Source organism: Glandiceps talaboti, chromosome 7 (genome assembly GCF_964340395.1).
Source record: "Glandiceps talaboti chromosome 7, keGlaTala1.1, whole genome shotgun sequence".
In the NCBI taxonomy this organism is placed as follows: Eukaryota; Metazoa; Hemichordata; class Enteropneusta; family Spengelidae; genus Glandiceps; species Glandiceps talaboti.
In genome coordinates this window covers 17,734,694-17,745,745 of record NC_135555.1, presented here as the reverse complement: position 1 = coordinate 17,745,745, position 11,052 = coordinate 17,734,694, and the positions used below count along the sequence as shown (strand labels likewise).

Here is an 11,052-nt window from a genome sequence, read left to right as displayed (position 1 = left end):
ACTAGGGTTGGTCGAATTATCGAAAACACATAATTTGGCCTTAGAAGATGATGTCTGTAACACAGATTTTTAGTAGCCGCTGTCGATTAGAGTTTCAACAGTTAATTAACAGTTTAATTACTATAATTGCAACAGTTTAATTACTAAAGTCGACATCATATTCAAGACACTGATCATGCATTTTCTTCTTCGCAGCATTTCACCTACCTTGGATTGCACCCACACGGTGCACCCACATATCACGATTTCTTTCCAAAACGACTGAGAGATGCTGCATATTGAACTTACGGCGTCGGAAAATCAGTGTTTCAGTTATCAAAGTCAACCATGATGATCACTTCACGTTAAGCCTGTATAACCTTGCACTTCTTTTCACTCTTGATGAACACGTCGTGTATTGATTGTACACGTGGCTGTCAAGGCCTTTTCATTGCAATGGTTTTAATTATTGTACTTTACATGTATATCAGTCATTGGTGAATTTGGTATCGTCTGTCTGTCTGTTCGTTGTGTTGCGTTGAAGAAAACGATCGTGTAACTGTAATTTGGAAAAACCACAAAATTGAATCTTTTTGCTTAGCACTGACACAGATAACCCTCTTTGAGAATCATCGCCGAATTATTATGTCTGATGTTTGGTTTTTATCTAAGTGAACATTAATATTTGCTCTTTCTTGTAATCTTAAACATTCAATGACAATGGCCTGCACGAATACTGTATGATTGTTGGTCCTGTTAAATGTATACATACACCACTGAATTGCTCTTCTAGTCAGAGGAGTGTGTTGTATTTCATGCTTATTTTGATGATTTCTATTACTTTACAGATGGCATTTAGGATTCTGCAATAGTTCATATGTTCCAACTGGTCCAACACGTGGTTTTGATCATTATTATGGTTTCTACAATGCCGGTGTGTTGTATTGTGAACATACGACAGCGAATGGGGTAAAGAGTCCATGTGATTCATGCGATAACTTTGAAATTTTATCATAAAGTTTTGAAAAAAAATCGTCCCGCTCATTGCCAAATTCATTGACTCTAATTCATGTGTATCAAAATCATAATCATAATCAATATTTTGCAGAAACTGGTAAATAATCAGCGTAATAAGAGGGCGAAACACTGTATGGGTGCCTTTAAGACATCCACCGATCCAGATGTGACCAAATTACTGTTAGTTTGTTCCAGTATGTGATTGTTCTTGGGGAAAAAACGAGTTCCTGTAAATTTCTGTATTGGAGTGCGGTATTTGAAAGCAGCTTGGGGTTGTTTGTCATGTACTATTCACCGAGTTGCAATTTTGGTCGTCAGCAGTTTCAAAGCTCCTGGGTTTGGTTGTCCTCTTTGGTCTTCTTTGTGGTATGATATATGTGTCAAGATGTATTTCTGGTGTTGGGCCTCACGCAACTTTAAACAAGATGTGAGAGGAAGTTCTCTTCTTCTTTCCTGTAGTGGACAGATGTTATTATATTTGAACATGTTGTTGATACTTGTTTACTATGATAGATGTTTATTAAAAGCCTGTTGAAGTGATCTGCTAACGACCATGGCTGGTGTTGAGATGATCGCCTTGTCCAGAAAATGACGCAGAGCGACAGAAAATAACACATGCGGTTTTAAAATTTGAAACTAAGTAGACTATCACTAACTGTTAATTGCATTGCTAGCACATACTATGACTTCAAATAGAGGGAAAAAGTTTAGAATAAAGTTCTTGTCCTTGGAATAATTAATACTCGTGTGTGCAGTGCAGTGCAATGTGTGTGTGTGTGTGCGTGCGTGCGTGCGTGTGTGTGTGTGTGTGTGTGTGTGTGTGTGTGTGTGTGTGTGTGTGTGTGTGTGTGTGTGTGTTTGGAAAAGTTTAATCTGGCCACCTGTTGATTCGATGCATACCAGCAGAAAATTATTGTGTTTGAAACTGTTCAATACTGTGGTAGTATGGTTAAGCATCGTATAGGATTCGATGTATTGACAACATACTGTTGAGATATTCCTCACCGGCCAAATATCTGATTATCTACTATATAATAGTTTTATTATTTATATTTATAAAGTTATTTATCTATAGTTTTTTGTTTTGTTTTTGTGATCTGTCCTTACCATGACAGTACAAAAGTGTACATTTGGGAAGGACGTGGAAGAATGAAACCTAACGAAATTGTGTGTATTATCCTACCATAAATTCCTACATGTACATAGACAGAATCCTCTCTACTCATAGTCTTCCCACATGTACAGAGAAAAGATCCTCCCTACTCATAGTCTTCCCACATGTACAGAGAAAGGATCCTCCTTACTCATAGTCTCCCTACATCTACATGGAAATTATCCTCCCTACTCATAGTCTCCCCACATGTACAAAGAAATGATCCTTCCACTCATAATTTTCCCACGTCTACATAGAAAGGATCCTCCCTACTCATCCTCTTCCCACATGTATATCATTAACATATTAATATGAAATGTGGTTTGTTTCAATCATTTCCACTTGAGTGAAAAGCTTATAAACAGAACTGGTGTAACTTTTCTCTGACATCTACATCGACAAAACTTAGTGTCATATAGTCTTTGTTGTGAACTGTCGTCTGCTTCTGAATTACTACTTGAGTAGTTACCAATGGAGTTATCCTAACAGCTAGCTTCAGGTTCGAAAGAATAATTAGTTGGATTACACCATCGTTATTTCCAGGCAATACCACCCCTCTAGAGATATGTGAAGAGTATTCGTTGTCATCCTCTCCCGAAACCCATCATAAACTTGACTTCAACATTTCCAGGGATAATATATGTAATGGATTGCTAATGTGACATCATAACTCTCTGAAATATGTCCAATTGATGTGCAAATAAGAAGTACTTCCATGAGAAGCTCTGTGGAAGGGCCGTTAGAAAATTGATTAAATCCGATGTAGTGTACGTTATACTGCTCGATTTCTTTTTGAGTGTTACTGTCGTTTGTCGTTTTGTGAGCGTTCATTACATACATCTGCATGTAAGGAGTGCTCACAAAGAACAAACGACAGTAAATGTAACAGCCAAAACGAAATCGCGCTGTGTACAACACATCTGATTTTATTCAGATTGGGTCTGGAGTGACGTTTTTTATTCCATTCAATTTCTCAAGTCAGGTGTTTTTTAATACCACAAAACTGTTTGTCCTTTATTTTGGCAAAATAAACATAACATGCTGAAATAACATTGGTCATGGTCACTTCACATTCACTTTAAAGTTGCATTACAGTAAAAAGAAAATGTAAAATAGTGACTTCATTGATAACAATAAAATTACACAATTGTGAAAACACAGTTTAACCTGTCGTGCAATCCACTTGATGTCTGAGGTACAGTTTCGCGACTCTCCTTCCTTCTTAACTGAAAATAATCTTGTATTTAGCACCAGCCTGTAGACCAGAATTCACCGTGAAGAGCAGGGTCACAAGCGGGATCTTCCTCTGGCCAGAAATTCCATGCAGTAGCTTCGTATGGCTTGAGGAGCTCTCTCAGTTCAGCAACCTTTTCAGGGAACATTTCAGCAACATTGTCTTTCTCAAGTGGATCCTCTGTAAATGATTAATTAATATATAATTAATGGAGACATTATATGGAGGTAGATAAGCATGTATGTATGTATGTATGCATATATGTATGTATGTATGTATGTATGTATGTAAATACAGTTAACTCACCAGCAAGATTGAACAGCCAGATATCGGTCTCTTCACTATCAATGTGTTCAATTGGTTCAACATCATTTGTGTATGCTGGTGGGTACCAATCCCCTATATATGGGAAACCAAGAATATGTGTGTTTAGTATGAAGACAAACTATATGTATGACTTTTTGTGACATAATTTTGTGAATTAACTTCTCATCGATAAACCAATCAACGGCTAATTTACATATAAACCCATCCTAACTGACTCACAGACTGACTGACTGACTGACTGACTGACTGACTCACTCACTCACTCACTCACTCACTCATTCATTCACCCACCCACCCACTCACTCACTCACTCTAGCACTGACATAACTCAATAAATCAACAAGCAATTAATCAATCAATCAATCAATCAATCAATCAATCAATCAACCAATCAATTAATCAATCAATCAATCAATCAATCAACCAATCAATCAATCTCAATCAATCAAGTAGTCAACCAATCATAACACAAATTAGACCATTGGCAATAATACTCACACTCATTATAAGTGTAGGAAAATGCTGGGAATCCGATCATCAACTTCCAGTCACCCTCTCTGTAAATGTAAACATTATAATTAATGCTCGTAACCAAATCGTGATTTGTTATGCAATATATTTGCGTGTAATTCATAGTAATTTACCCATAGTACCACTGCTCAATCTGTATAATATATATTGTTGTGTTAGTTCAGTTGTAAATTGTAAAAAAAGACTACTTGGAAACCTATAAGTATTTACCACCATGGTCAACTTATGTGAACATTTGACAACTTTAATCCACACTGAATTATCCCTAGCCAGTTTTTGAAACAACTTATGCTAACTTTATTTATCGAACTAAACAGAACACGATGCCTATCTTTTTGTTTACCTGTCGTGTGAAAATGTATTTCTAATATTTACAGCACGTTGCAGGTTGCTGTTCACTGACTCTGTTAGATACAACAACGCAGAAATCAATAAGAAAGCGCACGTACATACATGCACAATAAGATGACAATTTCTTGATACATTTAATATGGGTCAAAGCAGTGAAATAACCACTTAAACATATTGCGACTAGTCACAAACACGTTGACGCCAATGTTTTTGAAGTTTGCATTTATGGTAGCACGTCAGTTCATATCATTTCAAAATGTAGCAAGAAATTGTATTCATTCAATCTTGCTATCTTAGAGACAAGTATAGAATGTGAAATATCGTTTCTGCGTAGTTGTATCAAATATAGTCCAATGAAGAGTAACCGCGCTGTACGGATTTTTTTAGATGGGTTAGATGAGCATTAACACAAAAAAATGATAAATGATAGAATGATAACTCTCGAGTTACAAACCTGATAGCGGTGACATTAGCACCCAAGACATTATCTCTTGGCAAATGAGCCATATCAGTGTCAACGGTGATGAGGAAACCATTACGATTTGAGGGCTCGTTCTCGGACATTGGTACCCATTGGTCAATACCATCAAGATTGTCTACAAAAGGAAATATGTATATACTTCATTATATACACGATTTCACGATTTATTCATTCGTTTTAAAGGGATCATATATACGACAAATGGATTTGAAACAAATAGACTAAGTCCTTATTGGTAACTCAGTGAATTACAAAAAAAGCTACAAAGTGCCTTGAAAGTTTGTTATTGCAATGTACAATAACAAACATGTTACATATTTTAAAACACTTTTGAAATATAATAAGTAACTGTTACAAAATGGACTTGCTATATATTATATTATATTGTCAAGTATAAAAAAAAACACTGTAGAGTTGTTTTAAATTTATACCCCAATCTCATCTTGGAGTTTTATTTTAGCACATGATTTCTTTTCAAATGTTTAAAATAATAATAATTTATTCAGAATGCATTATTGATATCAGCATCTCATTGCATTACACAACCGTATCGAATGAATCCATTAATTGTGTTGTTGCATACAGCGATTTCCCAAGTAAGTCAATACATGAGTAACTAAAATAAAAGATCAAAATCACACAATGATAATTGGTGACCCGTTACCATTACCATTTGCTAGTACAAGTAAGACTAACCTGCGACTTCACCGCCAAGCATTCCCTTGATAAGGGTTGGGTACATATCTGTGATGTGGAACATACTACAAAAAAAGATAAGAAAATGTTATCTATGTTAATATAAAACTAGACGTTATGAAAGACAGAAAATAATAATGTTGACCCTTGCGGAAAATCCACAATATAGAAACAACACTTTATTGCTCATTTGTGATATGACAAAGTTAAATGAGAATATTGGGTTGATCGTTGAGGGCGATGATTCACGTATCATTGATCATCGCAATATGATGGATAGCCAAAGTGCTGGTATCAGCATTTAGTGAATTAGTGTGGCTTTTGATTATGATGTTTTTACATTGTATGACAAAATCAAGGCTATCGAATATGTACTTTTGATTACTTTTTGCCAAGGTGTATGACGAAGTATAGACAATCATATATACATACCCCTCATGGGTGTAGCCAGTTTCTTTGATTCCGGCACCAGATATGAAACCGACACCTCTGATACCACCATCGAAGTAAGTTCCCTTGTCTCCACGGTATGGCCAGTTGGCAGCTTTGGTCATGACATCACCACCATTCTAGAAACAAGAACACATAGATGAGCATTTGTACCTTTGTTTGTAGATCCTCAATCATGCTCATTCACATGCATGTGCTTTACTGGAATGACAAATTGGTAACCGTTGATGTATGGGAAGTTGTATGTATAACTGCAATAGACTTGCCTCATCAAAGACGATAGTTTGCATTCTTAGAGTCACATTGAAACATCATCATGTGAACATAATGTGTCATAATATTTACATACTACCCGTTCATTGGCTCTAATTCATACAGTCACACAGAAATCAATAAGAAAATGTATATTCTACACTTTGACAGTTAGATCGCAATGTCTTGATAAATTTTGTCTAAATTTGATACCCATATAACGGCTATTTAAGTGCACTGCAACTAGACACAGACATGTGGGGTGCCAATGTTTTGATGTCTCTATCATGACAGGTTAGTTCATATCATTTAGACAAAATGTTGCAAGACACTGAATTCCTATCACCTTGCTATGTTAAATTGTAGCATGTACATTTTCTTACTGCTATCAAAAAGAATGACACGGACCGTACGAACATTCTAGAAAGTTCACTTCAAACTTACATCAGCGTGGAAGACGAAAAGAGTGTCTTCGTACATTCCCTTTTCCTTCAGTTTGGATACGATATTTCCAACAATAGCGTCCATATATGTTACCTGAGCTGTTATTTTTATATAAAAAATAATACGATTAAGCATTAATGTTTGCATTTGACAAAACAAATATTGGTATCTTTGCAAAAAAAGTTCAGATAAGAAATCCTGGAAAACAAGTTAGTATGAAAATTGACTGAATTGTGAAAAAATATCAATAATAATATTACCACAATAGATTCGGCGGTGGTCATTTTCGATCCAATTGTATATAAGCTCCCATTGTTTTGGAACCTTGGAAGAAATACATAGAATTAGAACATATCATCATACACAGATTAATTTCAAATGTTGATACAATCTTTATAAAGTTGTGTGAGTGAGTGAGTGAGTGAGTGAGTGAGTGAGTGAGTGAGTGAGCGATTGGTGAGTATGTATGTATGTATGTATGTATGTATGTATGTATGTATGTATGAGCATGTGTGCCGTTGTATTGTACAGTGTATAGGCATGGTAAAAGTATTGTCTACTTACAACTCTAGGTGAATGTGGCAACTGGAAAGCTACGTAGTGGAACATAGGCTCGGATGGGTCGTGTTCCTCGATATTAGAAAGAACCTTTTCTTCAAATAGTACCTGTAGTAGGTATTAACCAAAATATAATGCATAATCATTACTTGTGCAAAGGCAACTTAGAGTTGACCCATAGATAATGAAAAGGCTATGGTTAATTCTACGAGTGTGTTTTAGGAATTCTCCTTATGTGGCTGAATATACCTTTCTGTATATTTAGTTCAATGTGTATTGTTTATCATATTATACTCAATTTCTTCAATTTAGAGTAACAAGGCAAAACTTACAGATGTGTACTGGCAGGCAGCGTGAACTCCGACATTTTTGCCATCATCATGCAAATCATAACCAACGTATCTTCCGTTGAATCCGGGACCTGTAGAGTTATGAAGATTACAGAATGAGTTATACGATTATTGGCACTCAAAATATTTCGAAACTTTATAAAATGACGAGTAAATACAGAAAATATGAACTGACAAACTGACACATGTAACGAATCAACAAACCAGCAAAACAAACAAACAAACAAACAAACAAACAAACGAACAAAGACAGAACAAATTAACTTGCAGACAATTTGACGACGCTATAATATTAATAGTCGATCTCCTGGCAGAATTTAACAGGATGACAACATAACAAATAATTTGCTAGTAGCAGACTGTTTACTCTATCACTACCCTGTTACGAACCGTTACACTACAAGCTTAATATATGTTATACTTTTTGGGAAATTAATGATACCCATCTTACACGTTCAGTAATAATCTGATGATTTAGTCCTGTCACGGGATATTTTCAAAACATAGTGCTAATCATATACGTATGGAGAGCGTTTTGTTACACCGTAAGAGTACAGTTAAATAAAGAGATAAGATACATCGTCAGAACACTCACCGTTCTCGTTGTTGACGTGTTCGTAGTAGGTAGCGCCACCTTGGTAGAAACCGAAGTAATGGTCAAAACCTCTGTTTGGTCCTCCTGGGATGTAGGATTCATTGCAGAAACCCAAATGCCACCTTGGAAAGATAATAGATAAAAATGTTGCTTATCTACAAATAAACAATGCACATACACATTCTCTTATTCTGTGATAACCATTTTTAAATATTGATCGTAAGAAAACATTTAATATAGATGCTGGAAACAGTTGGTCAATTCTTACAGTAACATAAGTGGTTCTAGTATACATTGTTATTCGTAAAGCACACTTACTTGCCAACGCCGTATGTTGAATATCCTAAATCCTTCAACTTCTTTGGCAGGAATGGTAAATATGTGGGGGCACCGTGTGGGAGATGGCCGAGGTATGTGTAATGCTGGAATGTGGAAGAGATCACAGAAATTCGATACTTAAATATGCAGTAATATAAAGAGTAATATCAAGAAGAAGTACTGTCAAATTAGAGTGACTATAGAGTTTCAATTAGGCGGTAGGAAAATTATTGTTTATGTCTGACACAACGTTTCTTGTTTGGAATTACATTTAAAACAAAATGCTGACATTGATAGCGGGTAAGTATATAAAATGACATCTCATTGTGAACATAAATCAAACACTGCTGTTGGATGAAGCAAGAAAGATAAGAAACAAGAGAGCACTCTTTGTGCTCACAGTGAGATAAAATGAAACATTTTATGTGCGAGCATACTACCAGCATCTGTGTTTTGTTTGTGCTATACCAAAACAATAAACGCCTATTTGAAAATCTATACTTTCTCTAGTTTCGGTATGGCGGTAACACCAGTGGTAGCAGTAGATTAATTATTTCACGTAATGTTTTGGATTATAACACGAGTGAATTGGCACAGTACCTAACTGACACAGCATTTCCACTTAAAAGTCAATGTTCACACCACAAGGTACACTAAAACTCAAAGAGTCAAGTCTCTCCAAGACATTGAACTTGAACTAGAGATGGCTTCCTAATGTGGGTGAGGTTTGGAATCTGAGACTGTGATAATTTTCAAACTCGATATTTCACAAAATATGTTATTATAATGTAATTTTGCGTCAGTAATTTGTAATTTCTGAATATTGTATGTACAACATGTGTATGTATATATGAGTGTGTGTATGTGTGTGTCTGTGTCTGTGTGTAGTAAATCACACATACCTGTCCACCAACATTGGAGGAGTACATTCCAGTCATGAGGGCCACACGTGATCTTGAAATTGAAAACAAGGGTGGTTTTGAGGTTAGCTATAACTTAGAGTCGGTATTACATACTATGAATATTTGATATTTCAATACATATGTCGTTTGTTGTGATAATTTTCGATCTAAATAAAAACTACTTTAACTTTAATGCACTATAACGACTAGGTAATTTGATTATAATCATGTAACTCTATCAACAGATTGTGTCAACTTACGGACTGCAAGCAGCCATGGTGTAGAAGTTATCCAATTTGACACCGTCTTCAGCCAGAGATTCCAAATTTGGGGTGATCATATTTTTATCGTGCCAACTAACATCATTCCATCCTATTGGTTAAAAATAAACATATGAACATGAATACATTAAAGAGTAGATTAGCCCAAGAGGACATTATAATTAAACTGCACTAACTCTAAGTTAACTGAACTATCATTTTTATTTCGATCAGACATCAAACCATATATTAACTGAAAATTGGTATAATACCAATAGTTAGACATTATACATGTTGATTTGGGGTCGAATTACATAAACTTTGAAATCGTGATCGCAACAACGTGCTGACTTAAAAATCGATTTGATTGGATTCACTATACCATATTGTGATGTACAAATATATTTACTCACTGGCCTAGGTAACCCGGTACTGTTCAAGATATTACGAGTAAGTTAGTTATATAACACAAAGAAAATTTCAAAATACGTCCCAGTTACAGCTAGTGGCCAGGGCTTACAAGAGCGTCCACATACAATACAAAGTGTTCATTGAAATTGCACGATATTAATGATGGGAGTTTTAGGAACATTAACGTTGCCATCATTAACATAATAAATACAGATAATGAAATTATCATCAAGTGCTGTTGGTTGTAAATGCAGTTTAGCTGAAATTTAAAAAAAATTACAATGCAAATATACTGCAAACAAATGAATGGTGGCATGATATCGAGACAATATTGCTGAACAACCGGCAGCATTGAATGTTTCCTTATTCTTTCAGATATATCAGACCATTAAAATAAATCAATTTAACAGAAAAACTTGTCTGACAAAAAGAGTAAACATGACAGAAAACTTACCCATATCATCGCCGATCATATAAATAATATGAGGCTTTTTCTGGCAAAAACCTGTAAAAGAGAGAAAAAAATGTGGTAAATCTCTGCCATAAAATATGAAATTTATTGAACTTTTCCACATTCTGCATATAGACATTACTACGTATACTTTGATGTATATAACTCTATATTTTCCTGTATATACATCTGTTACATCATACCCACGAAACATGTAGAAGTACTCGGACAACAGCCTACTTTTTTATTACTGGATAATTAAGGACCAAATATTCAAACCCAGGTTCTTGCA

General features: G+C 35.3%; 1 protein-coding gene across 1 annotated transcript; it reads right to left on the bottom strand.

Annotated features, from left to right (window-relative positions):
• Positions 1–3,393: 3,393 nt before the first annotated feature.
• Positions 3,394–10,797, bottom strand: LOC144438034 (arylsulfatase B-like). The gene is made up of 15 exons (XM_078127067.1): positions 10,764–10,797; positions 9,899–10,010; positions 9,639–9,690; positions 8,737–8,840; positions 8,419–8,540; positions 7,806–7,894; positions 7,480–7,581; positions 7,176–7,239; positions 6,916–7,013; positions 6,202–6,338; positions 5,770–5,834; positions 5,043–5,188; positions 4,209–4,263; positions 3,690–3,782; positions 3,394–3,563 (listed from the first exon to the last, which is right to left on the bottom strand). The coding sequence occupies exons 1-15, from the start codon at positions 10,780–10,782 to the stop codon at positions 3,394–3,396; spliced, it is 1,428 nt and encodes a 475-aa protein (XP_077983193.1). The 5' UTR covers positions 10,783–10,797.
• Between the last annotated feature and the right edge of the window lie 255 nt (positions 10,798–11,052).

What these genes read in the sequence shown, in the direction of transcription:
- LOC144438034 (XM_078127067.1), bottom strand. An exon ending in TTTTCGTCTTCCACGCTGAT is followed by an intron (nt 6,339 to 6,915) that starts GTAAGTTTGAAG and finishes TCTTGTTTCTAG; the next exon opens with AATGGTGGTGATGTCATGAC. An exon ending in ACTGGCTACACCCATGAGGG is followed by an intron (nt 5,835 to 6,201) that starts GTATGTATATAT and finishes CTTTTTTTGTAG; the next exon opens with TATGTTCCACATCACAGATA.